Consider the following 20,307-nt stretch of genomic DNA (forward strand, 5'->3'; position numbering starts at 1 on the left):
GATTAATTGTTCAGTAGTTTTGTTTATAAAATTGTCGAAAAATGTTGTTTTTGAGTTCCCTGACGGCCCATCTCTCTATTATCAAAGTAGTTGCTGATTAATTATCTGTCAATCTTCTAATTGATTGATCAACTATCGTAACATCTCTCTCTCTATTTTTTTCCCTTTGTGTTAAACCTCTCTCACCCACCGTGTAGCTCTATTTACACACTATGTGTTGTTTGGACCGAGTCAATGAAATCTTATTATAGGACAGGAAATGAAATGGTGTTTATTTTGTAATATGAAAGTTATTGATCAAAGTCTGAGTCAACCAATCAGTTATAGATTAGTTTTGATTGGTTGTTCATTAGTTTTGTTTATAAAATTTTTTGAAACACTTTGGTTTTGATTTCCCAGAACTCAGACCGACTTCTGGGAAACGACTTCATCTGCTGTCAGAGTAGCTGCAGATTAATTTTCTGTCAATCTACTAATTGATTGATCGACTATTGTAAGATCTTTCTCGCTCTCTTTCACTCTCTTTTTCTCTTTCTTGCTCTGTCTGAATCAACCAATAAATCAATCAGTTATAGATTACCATCATTATCAGATGATGGTCAAATAAGGATTTTTTATATAATTATAAAGCGAGGTTATGAATTTTTTTTGTTGTTGCTGTTTTTCTTTGATCCGTAGCGTAGCTCTGAGCAGCTCACGGCTCTGCTCCGCCGTTCTAAAAATAGCTTGCACCGACAATTAAAGGTAACGAACCTACTGCTAAGACAATAGGGATTACGGCAGTGGGCCAATTTGCCAAAATGTTGAACTATCCCTTTAAATGATGATTTTGTTATTGATGATCTAACATCTCTCTCTCTGTCTCTCCAGTCTCTCTCCTCCCTCCCTCCGTCCTGCCGATGGAGGCCGAGGCGAGTCCGGCCGAGATGACGCCGCTCTGCCTCGCCAAGCGCTCGGTGACCGACCCGTGGAGCCACGCGGCCGAGCTGCCGTCCAGCACCGTGCTGGGGCGGGGAGGGGCCAAGGACGGGCCGAGGTCAGAGGTCAGGAGGAGGGCGCAGGGCGGCTCCACGTACGTCCGCTCCAAGATCAAGGTGAGGAGACGGAAACGTGATTTACTCTCTTCTTTTGGAAACGAAGAGATTTAGATTTTCAAATTAAAGTTACTAAAGTTTCTGTTTTCTATTCGCTCTTTCTTTCTTGTTTCTTTCTTTCTTTCTTTCTTTCTTTCTCTCTCTTTCTCTCTGCTCTTTCTTCCTTTCCTTCCTTCTTTCTTCTTTCTCTCACCCTCTTTCTTTCTGTCTTATTTCCTTCTCTCTCTCTTTCTTCCTTCCTTCCTTTCTTTCTCTCTTTCTTCGTCTGTTTCTTTTCTCTTTCTTTCTGTCTTTCTTTCTTTCTTTTTCTGTTTCTCTTTCTTTCTCTCTCTCTTTCTCTCTCTGCTCTTTCTTCCTTTCCTTCCTTCTTTCTTTCTTTTTTCTTTCTTCTTTCTCTCTCACCCTCTTTCTTTCTTTCTTTCTTTCTTTCCTTCTCTCTCTTTCTTCCTTCCTTCCTTTCTTTCTCTCTTTCTTTCTCCGTCTGTTTCTTTTCTTTCTTTCTTTCTTTCTGTCTTTCTCTCTTTTTCTCTCTGCTCTTTCTTTCTTTCTTTCTTTCTGTCTTTCTCTCTCTTTTTCTCTCTGCTCTTTCTTCCTTTCCTTCTTTCTTTCTTTCTCTTTCTTTAATTGATTTTTAAAATAAACCATTATTACCGTCCTTCGTCCTTTACCACAATTCTCTGTTAATAACAAATTACAACTCTCTCTCCCTCTCTTTTCTCTCTCTCTCTCTCCACAGGTGACCACGGGCGAACTCCCCTCCGCTCCTCTTCCTCTCACTCTTCCTCCCATCCCCACCCTCCCGTCCTTGACCCCTCCCACTGCCATCATCCCAGTTACCTTGACGACAACCGCCCCGGCCGCCGCCGTGGTCGTTGCCGCCGCGGCTGCCACCCTGGAGCCGGTCTCCATGGTGACCAGATCGACAGGTCAGGGTCAAGGCTCGTCGGCGGGGGCGACGCCGGCGTTCATTTGCCAGGTAAAAATACAAAAGTCTTTGTCATCTGAGCTTTTATTCTGAAAATCCAGAGCGTTTTATTTTGAAAGAGTTGTTATTAAACCTCCATATTAAATCAACATCAACACATTCAGATTGAATCTTCTCAACTCTACTGTCGTTTAACGTCATTAAACATTTAAAAAAATGTTGGTCGACTTTTCCAATAGTGTAAATATTCATGTTACTTCAATAGATCGAATCGCCTTGTTGTTTACAACTACTTCCGGGTAGAAAACCTGCACGTAATTTGAATGAGAAAGGTAGTAACTAACGAGAGTTTAGCTAGGCTATATATCATATTTTTCACGCCCTATCACCGTTTAGACAAATCTGAAATGATTGAAGAAACATTAATATTTCTCTGTGTTTTGTTTCTGTGTTGCTATGTGTTGTATTTATTCAGTTTGGGGGAATCACAGTGTGTAGAAGCATCAGTGGCTCAGCTGACAGGGACAGCTAACGGTAGCTAAGCTAACAGCGGTGGCTAAGCTAATGGCGGTAGCTAAGCTAACACCAGGACGTCAGCTGTTAAAACCCTCCCGTTGTCGGACACGACATGAAACTACTTCAGTTAGCTCAGTCATGTTGTAACTCAGATATCCGCTGGAGAAAATATTTTTTTATGGACGGTTTATTGAGTCACTGAGTTATTAAAGTTAAACAGGTGGCTAACCGTTAGCCCAGCTAATCTATGATAACCATGACTAATCACAAAAATGTGCACACGTAAATAGTAATGTTTGTCCAATCATTGGTTTTATAGACTTAACAAACATCAGATTAGTCTAAACGGCGATATAGTGACATGAAAATATAGCGAAACTCTCGTCCGTCACTATTGTTCTCATGCTGGTTTTCTACCCGGAAGTAGTTGTAAACAACAATGTGATTCGTCCTATTGATCAATGATATTGATTGACTGTACCACAATTGCCAGCTGTTTAGCATACAATGCAAATACAATATATACCATAACATTCATATATATTGACATTAAAATACCAAACTCGTATCAAATCGTGGGATTGGTCGGTCAGACTTAGCGGTAATCGTGGTAACCGTGGTAACCGTGGTAACCGTCTCGTGCCTGCAGGTGTGCCAGAAGACGTTCCAGTACCAGCGGATGTTGAACCGACACGTCAAGTGTCACAACGACACCAAGAGACACATGTGCACGTTCTGCAACAAAGGCTTCAACGACACCTTCGACCTCAAGAGACACGTGCGCACACACACAGGTAAACACACACACACACACACACACACACACACACGCTTTTTCTTTGTTTTTTTCTCCTTCTCTTTGCCCCCTTTCTCCCTCTTCCTCCTCCTCCTCTACCTCCTTCCTCTTCCTCCTTTTCCTCAGCTTCCCCCTCCTTCTCTTCCTGCTCTCTCTCTTCCTCCTCTTCCTCGTCCTCCTCCTCCTCTTCCTCTTCTTCTTCCTCCTCCTCCTCTTCTTCCCCCACTTCTTCTTCTTCCTCCTCTTCCTCCTCCTCCTCCTCTTCCTTATCCTCCCCTCCCTCCTCCTCCTCCTCTACCTCCTTCGTCTTCCTCCTTCCTCCCTTTTTCTTCCTCCTCCTCTTCCTCCCCCTCTTCCCCCTCCTCCTTCCTCCTCCTCCTCTTCCTTGTCCTCTACTTCTTCCTCCTCCCCCTCTTCCTCCCCCTCCCTCCTCCTCCTCCTCTACCTCCTTTGTCTTCCTCCTTTCCCTCCTCTTCCTCCTTTTCCTCTACTTCTTCTCCCTCTTCCTCCTCATCCTCCTCTTCCTCTACTTCCTCCTCCTCCTCTACCTCCTTCGTCTTCCTCCTTTCCCTCCTCTTCCTCCTTTTCCTCTACTTCTTCTCCCTCTTCCTCTACTTCCTTCTCCTCCTCCTCTTCCTCCTCCTCCCCTCTTCTTCTCCTTCTCTTCCTCCCTCCTCCTTCCTCCTCCTCCTCTTCTTCTTCCTCCTCCTCCTCCTCCTTTTTCTCTACTTCTTCCTCATCCTCTTCCTCCTTTTCCTCCACCTCCTTCCTCCTCCTCCTCTTCTTTGTCCTCTACTTCTTCCTCCCCCTCCTCCTCCCCTCTCCTTCTCCTTCTCTTCCTCCTCCTCCTCCTCTTCCTTATCCTCCCCCTCCCTCCTCCTCTTCCTCTACCTCCTTTGTCTTCCTCCTCCTCCTCCTCCTCCTCCTCCTTTTCCTCTACTTCTTCCTCCTCCTCCTCCTCCTCCCCTCCTTCTCCTCCTCCTTTTCCTCTACTTCTTCTTCCACTTCCTTCCTTCTCTTCCTAGCCCTTCTCCACCCTCCTCCTCCTCCTCCTCTACCTCCTTCGTCTTCCTCCTTTTCCTCCTCTTCCTCCCCCTTCCTCTACTTCTTCTTCCTCATCCTCCCCTCTCCTTCTCTTCTCTTCCTTCCTCCTCCTCTTCCTCCCCTCTCCTTCTTCCTCCTCCTCCTCCTCTTCCCCCTCCTCCTCTTCCTCCTCTACCTCTTCCTCCTCTTCCTTTTCCTCTACTTCTTCCTCCTTCTTCTCCTCCTCTTCCTCCTCCTCCTTTTCCTCTACTTCTTCCTCCTTCTTCTCCTCCTCTTCCTCCTCCTCCTTTTCCTCTACTTCTTCCACCTTCTCCTCCTCTTCCTCCTCCTCCTCCTCCTCTTCCTCTACTTCTTCCCCCTTCCTCCCCCCACCTTCTCCTCCTCCCCTCTCCTTCTTCCCTCTCCTCCTCCTTTTCCTCTACTTCTTCTTCCTCCCTCCTCCTCTTCCTCTACCTCCTTTGTCTTCCTCCTTCCTCCCCTCTTCCTCCTCCTCCTCCTTTTCCTCTACTTCGTCCTCCTTCTCCTCCTCTTCCTCCTCCTCCTCCCCCCTCCTCCTCCTCTACAGGTTAGAGGAAACCCCCTAACCTTGTCATATATGTATCATCTTCTCGTGTCATATATATTCATATCCTCCTCTCCTCTTCTCCCCCAGGCGTGCGCCCGTACAAGTGCACGCTGTGTGAGAAAGCCTTCACGCAGCGCTGCTCGCTGGAGTCGCACATGAAGAAGATCCACAGCGTCACGCTGCAGTACGCCTACAAGGAGCGCCGCAACAAGCTGTACGTGTGCGAGGAGTGCGGCCTCACGGCGGGCGCCCAGGACGAGCTGCTCGTCCACCTGCACTCGTTCCACCCCGACAGCGCCCTGCTGAAGGGCAAGGCCGCGAGGAGAGGAGGAGCAGGAGGAGGAGGAGCAGGAGGAGGAGGAGAAGGAGGAGATAAAGAGGAGCAGCAGTCGGCGCCCGGTTCTCCTCAGGGAGCCGAGAGCGACGACACCACCGGGTCTGCAGGACAGTAGAGGAGGAGGAGGAGGAAGGAGGAAGGAGGGATGATGAAATGATGAAATGATGGACATGTAGGTTGAGTGATACAAGAGTGTAAAAAAAAGAGGAAAAAACATAAAAGTACATGTACTGTATATGTGTATATATTTATGAAGGTATATGTGTGTACGTGTGTGTTTGTGGATCTGGGTTTTTGACTTTATATATTTACATGAATAAGACGAAATGTGCAGATGTGACATCACAGAGACGTCTGGTATCTATTGAAACTGTTATATTAAAGGGAATAATATATTACAGAAGAAAAAGGTTTGTGTTTTTGTTTTTTTTATGTGGTTTATTCTGTTTCTTTACAGCTGATGAGTGGAAAAAGTGACAATATAATGAGATTTCATTCATTCATTCATTTCATATTTATTCCATTCAGGACATGCATACGTTAACTTGATTACATAATGTTAACTTTTCTCCTTTTTTTCTTTATCTACATTAACACAATAAATGGAAAGGAGCAGGAAGAAAAAAAACGTATGATACCTGCCCCTTTTCTATAGTTATAATTTCATTAGCTTAGATACCAAGCATTAACACCAATACTATTTCAGAGAATTGAAGATGAGGAAACATATAATAACAAAAAACAAAACACGACACAATTTGTCAATCTTTTGACTTTCAGCTTATATATATACAAAGAAAAACTATATATATAAGGAAACTATATCCATAAGGAGCAGGAACAAGTACTATTGTTCCTGCCTATAGGCTACTATACCTGTTCCTATACTATTACATTAACACCAATACCACACACTATTTCAGAGAATTAAAGATGAGGAAACATATAATAACAAAAAAAACAAAACAGCAATGAACACAATTCGTCTATCTTTTAACTTTCAACTCATATACATACATATACACATATATTTAAATTTAAATAGCAACATTTGGATTTGGATATTTTCTTTAATTTGGGTTAAAAACGTTTCCAGACTTATGTCTTTTTCTCTTCTCACTTTTCATTTTTCTTTTTTTTTTAACACAAACAAATATTCATAAATGAGAAATACGTATCTGAATTCACTTTTACATTCATCAGAAATATGACAGGAAACCTTAGTAGAAAATGTTACGGCAATGTATGATTTAAATTTATACAACATAAACAGTAAATTAAAAACAACTATAAACAGTTATATTGGTGCATATTGATATTATTGTCAAGTATATTAGACTTTTATCAAACAACAAGTGACATTGACCTCAAGTTCTCATTTACACTTGAGACCTGAGCACAGAAACATAAAGGAAATAATGAAAAATAAATATTAATGGCAGGAAATTTCGGTGATTTAAATACAAACAAGAAGAAGTGTTGTTATATCCAGTAAACAGAGACCAGTGTGTACTTAAATTCAGTCTAATAATAATCTCCAGTGATACCAACCAGGGGTGAGTCCTACTCTACTATTATGAGTAGTAATAGTTTTATTGTGTCTCTGATGACTCACACCAACAGGTGGAGCCTGTGACACAGAGATCACAGGGTCAAACCCACGCACAGGCCGTTACTCTAAAAATCTCTTCACCAACACAACAAACTTGTTTGGCTTTAACAAAATGCAGCCGTTAACTCCTGAAGCTCCCGCCCTCTTTACTGCATTGATATCCTCAACATCAACAACCGTATGTAGCTATACCAGTCTAAACTTTTCCACTCCTGTAGATTTCCAAGACTGAACTTGTTGTGTTTGGTGAAAACGAACCTAAAGTCTCAGAAAGCGACGACTCATCAAAGTAAATTGTGTTTTAATAATTTAACCTGAACTTTTTTGCCTTAAAATCCAGTTTTATCCCATAATTCAAGGTTTTATTAATGCAAAAAAGCTCCATGTTTGTTTGTGTGTGAGCTTTGTATTCACTCTGTACAAGATAATCAATATTATAAACCTTTTTACTGTATTTAGCTGTGTTATATTACTATATAATCTCATACGAAGGCCTTGTTTCTCTGGGTTTATTGTAAAATTAAAAAAGAAAAGTAAAGAAAACAGAAGAAATTATTTATGAGTAAAGTAAGACTTCAAATATTTCCAGGGTATGACTGAGTGAAATCATAAAAGCAGAGAGCGGCGAGGCGACACGTTATAGTGAAACCTGCAGCTTCTTGTGGTTTAAAGTGAGATTCTTTTCTGTGGGTTTGTGTTTCCTGCGTGAACAACTAAGTGCTTCCTTTGGTTTTTCGTTTCATAACATTGAACAACAACCTGGTTTCATTTGAATATAGGCTACAGAAGTGTGACTTGAGTAAAGCCGTGTGTGTAAGTGTGTGTGTGAGTGTGTGTGAGTGTATGTGTGTGTGAGTGTGTGTGATTGTGTGTGGGAGAGCGAGGATGTTGCTGGGTGGGTGAGGTTGGATTCCTGGTCTCTGTCGGGTCTTGTTTGGCAGATTCCAACAGACTGGATTGAGCCCCGAGGAGACGAGGAGGAGGCGGATTCAGGCGACAGCCACATAACGGTCTTTACACCCACCGAGCCGGCTGAGGAGGAAGGGGAGAGCCGGGTTTTTTTTTTGTTTCTTTTTATTGTTCATACAATAAGAGAGATCTCAACATGACAGGATGACACCACTTTGGCAGGAGAACCTAGTTGAGCGTGTGCTGTGCTGTCGCGGAAAGGTCACAGGTTTGATCCCTGAACTGGCAGGATTATAGCTGGGTGGGAAAAAGTCAACAGAGCAGAACTTATTCAACCTTATTTAACAGCTTACTTAGAATAAATGACAAAATAACACAAATTAAACTGCTTTAAATCAGTTTGAATCCTTTACTGATATACTAATCCTTCAGTGTTCAACAATTAGATGATTTATTGACTCACATTTATGATTTATTATTTATTAATTGAATGTTTTCTGACAAGGCAATAGTAGGCTATGAATTTACCAAAGTTGTGACATTTCTTTCTTTCCTATTAAACTAAAGAGGAACGTTATCGGACAGTAATGTTTTAATGGGATTTGTTTTTTTTGTTTTTTTATATAGTAACACTGGGTAGACAAGTTGCAACATCTATTTTAGTCTATTTTGTGTTCAAAGGACAAATTAGATAGTTTTGGAATCTATCTATCTATCTATCTATCTATCTATCTATCTATCTATCTATCTATCTATCTATCTATCTATCTATCTATCTATCTATCTATCTATCTATCTATCTATCTATCTATCTATCTATCTATCTATCTATCTATCTGTAGTATCTAGTATTTATTTATTCATATTAGTTTGAGTCCCACTTTCTTGCTAAAACGTAGCTTAGCACAAAACCAGTAAAACAACTATCTACCGCTCTGATCGACAAAACGCGCTGTCATGAGTTTTGTCCTTCGCGCTCTCCGTAGTTCGCGTCACGTGACCGGTGTCAACACGCACATGCGCAGTGAGTTTAAAAACAAGGCGGCAACAGCAGCATCAGCTCCTCAAACAGGTGAGCTGCACTTGTACGACTTTATTCTACTGTTTTATTTACTTTCACTTTTGTATAAAATGTCGTTTTCTACGTTTAAACTCGCCGCCATCTTGTGGGAAACTGTTACATGTGACGTATCCACGGTAACGGTCTGCTAACGTTAGCCTCGTTAGCTAAAGACACAGGAAGCTGTTGTTGTTGTTGTTTCACAGAACTGACTTCATCCCGTCCTCTTTCTTTCTTTCTTTCTTTCTTTCTTTCCATCTCTCTTTCTCCATCTTTCTCTCTCTTCCTCCCTCTCTGTCACTGTCTCTTTCTTTCTCTCTCTTACAACATCTTTCTCCCACTGTCTCTTTCTTTCTTTCTTTCTTTCTTTCCATCCATCTCTCTTTCTCCATCTTTATCTCTCTCTTCCTCCCTCTCTGTCACTTTCTTTCTCTCTCTCGCTTCCTTCCATCCATCTCTCTCTCCATCTCTATCTATCTATCTATCTATCTATCTATCTATCTATCTATCTATCTATCTATCTATGTTTATGTACATGTGTATATAAGTGATGTGTATGTATGTGTTTATTTATTGAACAAGGAGTTAAAAAAACAAACACAAAGTGAAGCTGTTTAAAGGGACATTGTGTATCTTCTCCTGTTATCTATTCACGAAAATCGATTATTTGGTTCAAAAGTCTGTTTTTCATTAATCAGTAATCCCCCCGTCAACAAACTGAAGTGTTCCGGTAAACTCTGGATTAGCCGTTCATATCATTCATATCTACATGGAGCGGGAAAGCTCGGTGGTGGCTGACATGTCGTGCCGCCATTAGGGGTGTAACAATACACTCATCTCACGAGACGAGATTTTAAGAAAACTACAATGACAAAATATATGACTGGACCAACAGACTTTTAACCGAGTTGCACATGCATTTTGAAATTCCAACACAATGTACCTTTAAGAGTGGGAAATAAAGTTGTGTCTAAAAAAAACAAATCTCTCTCCTCCCCCTCCTTCTCCCAGAGTGATGCCGGCCTCGGGGTCGGTCCGGTTGGGTCGGAAACGCTCTCTGCCCTCGTGCCCCAACCCTCTGTTCCTCCAGTGGCTCACTGAGCTCCGGGACGAGGCCAAGCAGAAAGGACAGAAGATCCACTACACCTACCAGAAGGTGAGGAGGAGCAGGAGGAGGAGGAGGAGGAGGAGGAGGTGTTGTAGTACTTTTCAAGGTCTTGGACTTGTCTCGGTTCAGTTCAGACAACTTTATTTACACGTCAGACAGCCACACAAACACAAACTGTGAGTAAAAACATTAAGAGCATGGGACGGAGGGAGGAATCAAGAACTAAATAAGATGTAGAGATGGAGCAAGATGAGAACAAAACAAATAAGGTAAAAGCTGATAATATAGAAGTAATACATAAATAACAAGTCATTAAATAGAAGTCATTTAGAATTTAAAATGGGCATGGTCTGTGTTCAGCAGCTTAATAATAATTAACCATTTTTTTGAGCTGAGAACTAATGTAAAAGCACTCACATAGTTTCTTTTTTTTTTTTTTCGATTTAAGATGTTTAGAAATAATCAGTACATAAGAATAATGTGTGTGTGTGTGTGTGTGTGTGTTTTCTCCTCAGGCCATCAGCTCTTTGAACAAATATCCGCTCCCACTGAAAAACGCCAAAGAGGCGAAAATCCTCCAGAACTTCGGAGACGGGATCTGTAAGATCCTGGACCAGAAGCTGCAGCGACACCTGAGAGACCACGGTGAGAGACCACGGTGAGAGACCGGTGAACCGGCCTTATCGTTACCACGGAAACACACCGTTTATTGTTATCCATATATTTTGATCTTTAATCTCTTTGTGTAATTTCCCTTCAAAGTTTTTTCTTTTATTATTATCATTTATATATTTCTGATTGTTCATTTGTTCTGTTTTCTGTTTTGTAAGACGTTATATCTCATCACTATCTACAAATGTAGGCGTCTAATAATAATGATAATAATATCTAATAATCTAATGACCAACACTGTAAATGATGAAATTGTTACTTTTACTTGTGTATTTTTAACTGTGCATAGTAAATCTAAATCTAAAAAAGATAAATGGCTGCAAACTAGTGACATCACAGCAGCCTGTTGTGTTTTTTTAAATTATAATATTAGTTTGTTTTATTAACATATTATGTAAAGTAGCAGAATGAAACAAGAAACATGTGATAAAACAGACGTGACAGACGAATCAGTTCATAAACTTCAACTTCATAAAACTACACATTTATACGTAAGCGTACTGCTGATTTTCAAAATAAAGGTCACCTTCCAATAGTTTGCAAGGTGATGTATATTTTCAAAGTAAAAGCCCACTATTTTCTTATTTTCACTTTGTTCCCTGTAAATTCAGATTGATATGAGAGGAGACGACCTGTTACAGAACACAACCTCAGAGAGAGTCATTCAGAAAATATTGGAGCAGTCTGATGTAGCACCTTTATTTTGAAATCAGTCCCCATGTTACTTGCAGGTTGGAACTTCTCGTTAATTTATTCTGAAAAACAGAAAAAATATTACTCAGAAAAACTGAAAAATAAGTCACTCACACAGGAAAAAATAATAATTACTCCGAAAAACAGAGCTTTTTTTTTTCCAAGTGAATGCAATATGCCTCTGTACATTTTAAAAGCGTGAAAAAGAAGAAACAGACTTCTTCTCGTCTGTTTCTCCTCCTCCAGGTCCAGACGCTCCTCTTCACGCGCTCCCTGCAGCAGCAGCGCCTCCTGCTGGCCGAGCCGACAACAACAACAGGCTGGCTCCGTCCAGGAAGGTGAGGAGGAGGAGGAGGAGGAGGAGGAGATGTTAATGTGTTTTCAGTGTGGGTCTGTTCTCTGAGCTGTGATTGGTCCGTTCCTCCGTGTAGAAGAACGCAGCAGCAGCCGGGGATCATGGGAAGGAAAAAGGAGGAGGAGGAGGAGGGAGGAAGAAGAGGGAGTACGTTCCTCAGAGGAGGTCTGGAGGCTTCGCCGTGCTGCTGACGCTGCTCAGACACTCACAGGTAGAAACAAGATGGCCGACCGTCATCTTCATCATCATCTTCATCTTCATCTTCATCCTCATCTTCATTATTCAGCCCAGTGTTTGTTGTTGTGATCTGAATGTAGGTGGAGTTTACCTCTCCTCTTTCTGTCTCTCTTTCCCTTTCTTTCTTTCTTTCTTTCTTTCTTTCTTTCTTTCTTTCTTTCTTTCTTTCTTTCTTTCTTTCTTTCTTTCTTTCTTTTTTCTCCCTCTCCCTTTCTTTTTTCTTTCTCTTTTTCTCTCCTCTTTCTCCCTGTCTCTTTCTTTCTTTTTCCTTTATCTTTCCCTCTCCTCTTTCTCCCTCTTTCTTTCTTTCTTTCTTTCTTTTTTCTTCCTCTTTTTCTCTCCTCTTTCTCCCTCTCCCTTTCTATCTTTCTTTTTCTCTCCTTTCTCCCTTTCTTTCTCCCTGTCTCTTTCTTTCTTTCTTTTTTTCTCTCTTTCTCTCTCTCCTCTCTCTTTCCCTTCTTCCTCTCTCTCTCTTTCTCTCTCTCCACTCTCTTTCTTTACCCCCCCCCCTTTCCTTTCTCTCTTTCTTCTCTCTCTTTCCCCCCTTCCTCTCTCTTGCCTCCTCCTCTTCCTCTGCAGATCCCCGGCAGTAAAGGCTTCATGTTCAAACTGGAGCTTCAGGCCGAGGCTCAACTCCTCTGTGACAAATCCTTCACTGTGGTAAGAGAAAGAGAGAAACATTTTTATTTTTTTTACAAAGATCCTCAAATCAAAAAGATTAAAACTCTGAACGTTTCACTGTTTATCGATCAATAACTTTGATCGGTTTGGTTCTGATCGGCTCTAAGTTTTAACCTCCCGTTGTCTCCCTTCAGCCAGACCTGGGCAGCAAGTACACGGCCTGGTCGTCGGTCAGCACCTTGATCCAGAAGAACCTGGTCATCAAGACACACAACCCCGCCAGGTGACACACACACACACACACACACACACACACACACACACACACACACACACACACACACACACACACACACACACACACACACACACACTCTTTGGGTCGTAAACACATTAATTAATAAAGACATATGCAGCAAAATGTAAATGTGGAATATTTAAAAGAGACGAATAACATCTGATATAGATAATTAAAAGATAATTCTACAGGTGCTTCTCAGTAGACCGAATCGCCTTGTTGTTTACATTCTACTTCCGGGTAGAAAACCAGCACGTAATTTGAATGAGATCAATAGTAACGAACGAGAGTTTAGCTATATATATCATATTTTTCACGCCCTATCACCGTTTAGACAAATCTGAAATGATTGAAGAAACATTACTATTTCTGTGTGTGTGTTTTGTGTTGCTATGTGTTGTATTTATTCAGTTTGGGGGAATCACGGTGTCTAGAAAGCATCAGTGGCTGCAGCTGACAGGGACAGCTAACGGTAGCTAAGCTAACGGCGGTAGCTAAGCTAACACCAGGACGTCAGCTGTTAAAACCCTCCCGTTGTGGGACACGACATGAAACTACTCCAGTTAGCTCAGTCATGTTGTAACTCAGATATCCGCTGGAGAAAATATTTTTTCATGGACCGTTTATTGAGTCACTGAGTTATTAAAGTTCAACAGGTAACCGTTAGCCCAGCTAATCTATGATAACCATGACTAATTACAAAAATGTGCACACGTAAATAGTAATGTTTGTCCAATCATTGGTTTTATAGACTTTACAAACATCAGATTAGTCTAAACGGCGATATAGTGACATGAAAAAGCAGATATATATAGTGAAACTCTCGTCCGTCACTATTGTTCGAATGCTGGTTTTCTACCCGGAAGTAGTTGTAAACAACAAGGCGATTCGTCCTATAATAGTTTATTTATTTCAGTAATTTAAAGCCCCAGTATGTAACTTATTTGTCTTTTAATTAGCAAAAATCAAATATTGCTTTCATAAATACGTATTTCACTGAAGTCGAATCACACCCGCATACAAATGAAAGCTTTCTCGTACCTTAGAATGAGTTGTTACAAGTCGTTACAAATACACAAGGGGGGGCGCACTGAACCGAGGCGGCCATGTTGCACCGCCATTTTTTTTACGTTGAGTGGCAGCATGACCGTAGGTAACCACGGAAACTCAGCGGAGCTGTCGGCTCGGCCTGTTAAAACTGTCACCACTGTGTAGTGTGAGGAAGGACGGAGGCACTGGTGTTGCATTCAGGTGCAGTCAGGCAGACGGCCGTCGGCAAACCAACCGGATGTTGTTTTACTCGACGAGAGAAAGACGGTAAAACGTGGGTCAGGTAAACAATACGACATCACCATGACAACATATTGTCACGTGTATTGTTTTGCCTCGTGCTGGCGGACCACTTGTTTACATAGACGCTTGTTTATCCTGTTAGATGCAGCGTCTGTTGTCTGTCTGACGTCTGCCCGATTTCATGTGAATGCAACATCAAGAATACGTTCAGATATGCAACCGCACCGCTAGATGGGGGGAATTCCTACATATTGTACCTTTAAAGGCTGATACATTATATATCCATTATTACACAGAATGAAACTTTTCATGTCTTTATTCATTTAATTTCTTTAAATTGTAATAATTATAGCTTCACATTTAATGAAGACCTAAAATTCAGCATCTCAAAAATATATGACAAAATTTTAAAAAATTTAATAAGGAAATGTTGTCCTTCTGAAAAGTCAAAGAAAAACTTGTTTGGGTCTTTTTAACTTTTCCATGATATTTTAATTAATTGACATTCACCTTTAGATGTTTGGATGTAATATAAATGTATATAAATGTCACGGTTAAATAAAAGATAAATCTATATATTAGGACGTAACATAAAAGTTGTGTCTGTGTCTGTGTGTCAGGTTTTCTCTGACTGAAGACGGTCGAGTTCTGGCCGAACGTCTGGACTCTGCAGAGCAAGGGAGTAAAGACAGAGAGGAGGAGGAGGAGAAAGAAGAGGAGGAGAGAGGAGGTGTAGGGGTGGTGGACCTGACTGGGAGTGATGAAGATGAAGAAGAAGAGGAAGAAAAGGAGGAGGAGAAGCAGAGAGAGAGGGAGAGGGAGATGGAGAAAGAGGTGGAGGTGAGGGAGGAGGAGCAGAGGAGGAGCAGGAAGACGAACGGAGAAGTTCTCCTCCCGGGAAACTATGACATCATCCTGTGTGTCGACTTCATCGAAACTACAGGGTGAGAAGAGAACACACTCTCTCTCTTTCTCTCTATCCCTTTCTTTCTCTCTCTCTGTCTCCCCTCTCCCTTTTTCCTCTCTCTTTTCTCTCACTTTCTCTCTCTCTCTTTTTTTCTCTCTCTTTCTTCTCATCTCACCTCTCCCTTTATTTCCCTCTCTCTCCTCTCTTTCTCCTCTCTCTTTTTCTGTCTTCTATCTCTTTTTCTTCTCTGTCTCCCCTCACTTTTTTTCCTCTCTCCCTTTTCTCTTTGTTCTCTCTCTCTACTCTTTTTTCTCTCTTTCTTCTCATCTCCCCCTCTCCCTTTATTTCCCTCTCTCTTCTCTCAATCCTTTCTCTCTTTTTTGTCTTCTATCTCTCTTTCTTCTGTCTCCCCTCTCCCTTTTTTCCTCCCTCTCTTTTCTCTCTTTCTTCTTTCCTCTCTTTTTTCCTGTCTTTCTTCTCATCTCCCCTCTCCCTTTATTTCCCTCTCTCTCCTCTTTGTCTTTTCTCTCTTTTTCCGTCTTCTCTTTCTCCTCTCTCTCTTTTTTGTCCTGTATCTCTTTCTTTTGTCTCCCATCTGTCTGTTTTCCCTCTCTCCATTTGCTCTCTTTGTTCTCTCTCCCCTCACTCTTTTTTCTCTTTTCTCTCTTCTTTCTCTCTTTTTTCTCTCTTTTTTGTCTTCTGTCTCTCTTTCTTCTCTGTCCCCCCTCTCTCTTTTTCCTCTCTCTCTTTCTCTCCTCTCTCTACAGATCTGCAGTGACTTTTCATGTTCGTTCTTGCATGGCCTTTTGTTATTATTATTATTTTTTTTAAGATGTAAATTTCTTTGAACTCTGTCTCTGGTCTGTGTGATCGATCGTCCTGACGTATTGATCTGTGGTCGACCAGCGGCTGTCAGCAGCGTAAACAGGAGCTGGTGAAGGAGCTGCAGAGGAACGGAGTCGCCTTCGATGTCAGGAAACTCAACGTGGGCGACTTCCTGTGGGTCGCCAAGGAGAGGGTGACGCCTGTCCCAGGTAACACACACACACACACACACACACACACACACACACACACACACACACACACACACACACACACACACACATACATTTTCACTTCATGATGTAATAATCTGCCACATTTTGTGATTAAATGCAATATATTAGGTAATAAACTTTGCCGCATTTTGTAATAAGTTGTTACATATTGCATTAGTTATTACAAACACTTTTCTGTCATGTAGAAAATGTAATAATTTGGTGCATTATGTAACAACTTATTACAAAATACGGCGTTATTACATAATGTGGCGGTACAAGGCCATCTCCAAATCTAAAGATTAACTTTCTGTCCTTTTCTATGAATGGGGTTATGTGAACTTGTTCTGGGTAAAAGTTGGACATGTGTTAACTGGCATTAAGCTTCAACTTAGGAAAAAAAGATATAATTCTCCTCTATGATGAGAAAACGCTTAAGAGTAAAGAATGTTTTTGTTGAATCTTTTAATTTTGTACAGGAAATATAAAACTACTATTCATAAATGTAAATGTTCCTCAAAAAGACCGAGGATTCAGAAATTTAAATTAGAAATCCACCGCTACACTCAAACACTACACGGTATGAAAAACGTAAAAAGCTACAAAAACATTCGACATTTACAAATAATTAAAAACCTCTGTGTGATTATTTGAATAGATAAACCCCTTTTATTAAATTCAAATGCGTAAATAGGTGTATAAATGTTTATAGTTTGTTTGGTTTTATGTTTTTGTTTATTTGGATTCTTTGGGTTTGTGTATAAAAATGAATGAAAAAAAAACATAGTCTGTCAGTGATCAATAAAGGTTTATGAGAAGAAGAAAAAAAGTAACGATGACATCATCCCCAGGTCAGCTGCGGGCGCCGTGCGGCCGGGAGCTGGTGCTGGATTACATCATCGAGAGGAAGAGGATGGACGACCTGTGTGGCAGCATCATCGACGGCCGCTTCAGGGAGCAGAAGGTCGGAGCCGTCTCCTCAGCCGCCAGTCAGCCTGAGTATTGATCAGGTATTGATTAGTTATTGATCAGTTATCGGTTCCTCCTCCTGCTCCGTAGTTCCGTCTGAAGCGCTGCGGGCTGCGGCGGCCCGTCTACCTGGTGGAGGAGTGTGGCTCGGCCGCCGCTCACCTGAGTTTACCTGAGGCCACGCTGCAGCAGGCCATCGCCAACACACAGGTGACGATCGATCAGTCAGTTATCAATCAATCAGTCAATACACTGATCAATACCTGATACTGTGTGTGTGTGTGTGTGTGTGTGTGTGTGTGTGTGTGTGTGTAGGTGGTGGACGGTTTCTTCGTGAAGCGAGTGCAGGACGTCAGAGAGTCGGCCGCCTACCTCACCGTGATGACACGCTACCTCACCAGACTCTACCAGGTCACACACACACTCCTTCTCTTCCTCCTTCTCTTCCTTCTCTCTTCCTTTCTCCTCCTCCTTCTCCTCTTCTTCCTTCTCCTTTTCCTCCTCTTCCTTCTCTTCCTCCTTTCTCCTCCTCTTCTTCCTTCTCCTTTTCCTCCTCTTCCTTCTCTTCCTCCTTTCTCCTCCTCTTCCTTTTCTTTCTCCTCTTCTCCTTCCTTATCTTCCTCCTTTCTCCTCCTCTTCCCTCTCTTCCTCCTCCTCTTCCCCTTCCTTTTCTTCCTCCTCTTTCTCCTCCTCTTCCTTCTCTTTCTCCTCCTCTTCCTCCTCCTTCTCTTTCTCTTCCTCCTTCTCCTCTTCCTCCTTTCTCCTCCTCCTTCTCCTCTTTCTCTTCCTTCTCTTTCTCCTCCTTCTCCTCTTTTCTCCTCTTCTTCCTTCCCCCCCTCCTCCTCTTCCTTCTCTTCCTCCTTTCTCCTCCTCTTCTCTTTTCTCCTCTTCTTCCTCCCCCCCTCCTCCTCTTCCCATTCCTTCTCTTCCTCCTCCACTCTTTCTCTTCCTCCTTTCTCCTCCTCCTCTTCCTTCTTTTTCTCATCCTCCTCTTCCTCCTCTCTTCCTCCCCCTTTTCCTTCTTCTCCTCCTTCTCTTCCTCCTCCTCTTCCTACTCCTTCTCCTTCTCTTCCTCCTTTCTCCTCCTCCTCTTCCTTCTCTTTCTCCTCCTTCTCTTCCTCCTTTCTCCTCTTTCTCTTTCTCCTCTTCTTCCTCCTTCTCTTCCCCTTCCTTTTCCTCCTCCTCCTTTCCCCTCTTCCTTCTCTTTCTCCCCCTCTTCCTCTTCCTTCTCTTCCTCCTCCTTCTCTTTCCCATCCTCCTCTCTTCCCTTTCCTTCTCCTCCTCTTCCCCTCCCTGCTCCTCCTTCTCTTCCTCCTTTCTCCTCCTCCTTCTCCTCTTCCTCCTTTCTTCTCCACATATTCCTTCACCTTTTCCCTCTCTTCCTCTTCCTCCCTTCTCCTCCTCTTCCTTTTCCCTCTCTTCCTCCTCCTCTTCCTTCTCTTTCTCCTCTTCTTCCTCCTTCTCATTTTCCTCTCTTCCTTCTCCTCCTCTTCCCCTTCCTTCTCTTCCTCCTTTCTCCTCCTCCTCCTCTTCCTTCTCTTTATCCTCTTCTTCCTTCTTTTTCCTCCTCCTCTTCCCCTTCCTCCTCTTCCTCCTCCTCCTCCTCCTCCTCTCTAACTCCGACCTGTTCATCCCTCCTTCTCTCAGAATCGAACCCTGATCTGTCGCTCCAGGCTGGAGGCCGACGGACGGAGTGATGAAGAAGAGGAGGAGGAGGAGGAGGAGAGAGGGAGTCCGTCCTGCTGCCTCATGTCGTTCGCAGAGTTCAACTACGGCGCCGTCAAGAACAAGGTGTGTGTGTGTGTTTATATGTGTGTGTGTGTGTGTGTAGTGATGACATCATAACTCACTGAATCGTTTTAGGTTTTCAAAATAAAAGCCCAGTTTCAGTTTTCAAAATAAAAGCGCGGCTCAGACGTTCTCTCTGTCCGTGTCTCAGTGTCAGACGGTTCGGGAGGTTTTCGCTCGGCAGCTGATGCAGATCAGCGGACTGTCTGGAGACAAGGCGGCGGCCATCTTGGAGCAGTACAGCACTCCACACAGGTAACTAACACACACACACACACACACACACACACACACACACACAGGAAGTGAAGTTGCGTGTTTGTTTTTTTTTATGTTTAATAATTTTTCTCATCTTTTTCTCCCTCAGTTTGTTTTCAGCCTACGACCGATGTTCGACCGAAGCAGAGAAAGAGAAACTTCTCTCCTCCATCAGATACGGGAAACTCAAGAGGTTCGTTGAGTTCAGACGCGTTTGAGTTGCAGCGTTAATTTAGTTTAAAGAAAAGAATAAAACTCTCATTTAACTTAACTAAATAATAACCCGTTTTTTGTGAATGACCTGTTGTACGGTGGCCCAGAAGCTCAAATCACTGCAGCTTAAAACGTGGGGGAAAATAAAGAAAACAGGCAAATTTTTGACATTAATTTTACTGACGAAAAATACTTTGTCTGTTTTTGTTTGTTTGTATTCTTTTTCTAAAAGCATAAATATGAAAAAACTGAATAAATTTAAATATAACAATTAAATAAACGCAGAAATACACAGATAAATATATAAAAAATGCATTTTTCATCACCAAAATGTATTTATTTTGCATTTAATTACTCATATTCTGATGTATTTATACTTATTAGTATTATTTGTCCATCACATGGTGCAGTTTTGTCCTCTCAGGGCCACCGTAGATTTTTAAATTGTCACTGTGCAGCTGATTATTGATCAGTTTCAAGTTGCTTTTAGTTAAATGATCACCTTCATCTTAAAAAAAAAAAAAAAAACTGAATTGACACCAACTAAAATGTTCTAATTTGTTAATAAATTTACGATAAAATAACGAACATGAGCTCATCTTCATGTTTTTCTCTCTGTTGTTTCTGCAGGAACCTCGGTCCGGCTCTGAGCAGAACCGTCTATCAGCTTTACTGCTCACACGGCGCTCTGACGTAACGCGATGACGTCGTCAAACAATCACACAATGACGTCATGATTAATCATTTTTGACCTCACTCGTCCTGAAACTTGATAACATTAACTTCCAGTTCCTCTTTGACTTGAACAGATTGTTTTTTTGTTCTTTGTGTTTATATAAAGATGTAAAGCTGCTGCTGAATTTACTTTACTGTAAAAAATATTAATGAAGAATTTCACTAACGCGTCCTGATGGTGGATCAATAAAGTTTCTTATTTTTGAATAATATTCTGATGTCTGACTGTGTCTAAACATGGTTATTTAGTGTTTGTGTAGAA

General features: G+C 41.8%; 2 protein-coding genes across 3 annotated transcripts in view; both read left to right on the forward strand.

The window, feature by feature from the left end:
* Positions 1-5,407, forward strand: part of ovol1a (ovo-like zinc finger 1a) — a 10,515-nt gene extending 5,108 nt beyond the window's left edge. Inside the window, exons 2-5 of the mRNA XM_085759022.1 lie at positions 871-1,094; positions 1,831-2,070; positions 3,185-3,329; positions 5,028-5,407. Coding sequence (XP_085615148.1) covers positions 871-1,094; positions 1,831-2,070; positions 3,185-3,329; positions 5,028-5,392 — 974 coding nt within the window. The 3' untranslated portion in view covers positions 5,393-5,407. The remainder of the gene's footprint in view (positions 1-870; positions 1,095-1,830; positions 2,071-3,184; positions 3,330-5,027) is intronic.
* Positions 5,408-8,793: 3,386 nt separating this feature from the next.
* On the forward strand, positions 8,794-20,257 carry mus81 (MUS81 structure-specific endonuclease subunit). 2 transcript variants are annotated; one of them, XM_085759969.1, is made up of 16 exons: positions 8,794-8,870; positions 9,870-10,014; positions 10,482-10,611; positions 11,578-11,669; positions 11,763-11,897; positions 12,503-12,583; positions 12,739-12,827; positions 14,756-15,079; positions 15,949-16,076; positions 16,934-17,046; positions 17,142-17,261; positions 17,367-17,462; positions 18,699-18,842; positions 18,991-19,094; positions 19,207-19,290; positions 19,941-20,257. In XM_085759969.1, the coding sequence occupies exons 2-16, from the start codon at positions 9,874-9,876 to the stop codon at positions 20,005-20,007; spliced, it is 1,848 nt and encodes a 615-aa protein (XP_085616095.1). In that variant the 5' UTR covers positions 8,794-8,870; positions 9,870-9,873; the 3' UTR covers positions 20,008-20,257. The 2 variants fall into 2 exon arrangements, with proteins under 2 accessions (XP_085616095.1, XP_085616096.1); XM_085759970.1 differs by having other exon boundaries at positions 11,766-11,897.
* Positions 20,258-20,307: the final 50 nt, after the last annotated feature.

The sequence above is a fragment of the Trachurus japonicus genome, chromosome 18 (assembly GCF_045865225.1).
Source record: "Trachurus japonicus isolate A0001 chromosome 18, Traja_1.0".
Taxonomy (NCBI): domain Eukaryota; kingdom Metazoa; phylum Chordata; class Actinopteri; order Carangiformes; family Carangidae; genus Trachurus; species Trachurus japonicus.

What these genes read in the sequence shown, in the direction of transcription:
- mus81 (XM_085759969.1), top strand. Translation starts at nt 9,874, where the DNA reads ATGCCGGCCTCGGGGTCGGTCCGGTTGGGTCGGAAACGCTCTCTGCCC. An exon ending in TCCACTACACCTACCAGAAG is followed by an intron (nt 10,015 to 10,481) that starts GTGAGGAGGAGC and finishes TTTTCTCCTCAG; the next exon opens with GCCATCAGCTCTTTGAACAA. An exon ending in GCCGCTTCAGGGAGCAGAAG is followed by an intron (nt 17,047 to 17,141) that starts GTCGGAGCCGTC and finishes CCTGCTCCGTAG; the next exon opens with TTCCGTCTGAAGCGCTGCGG.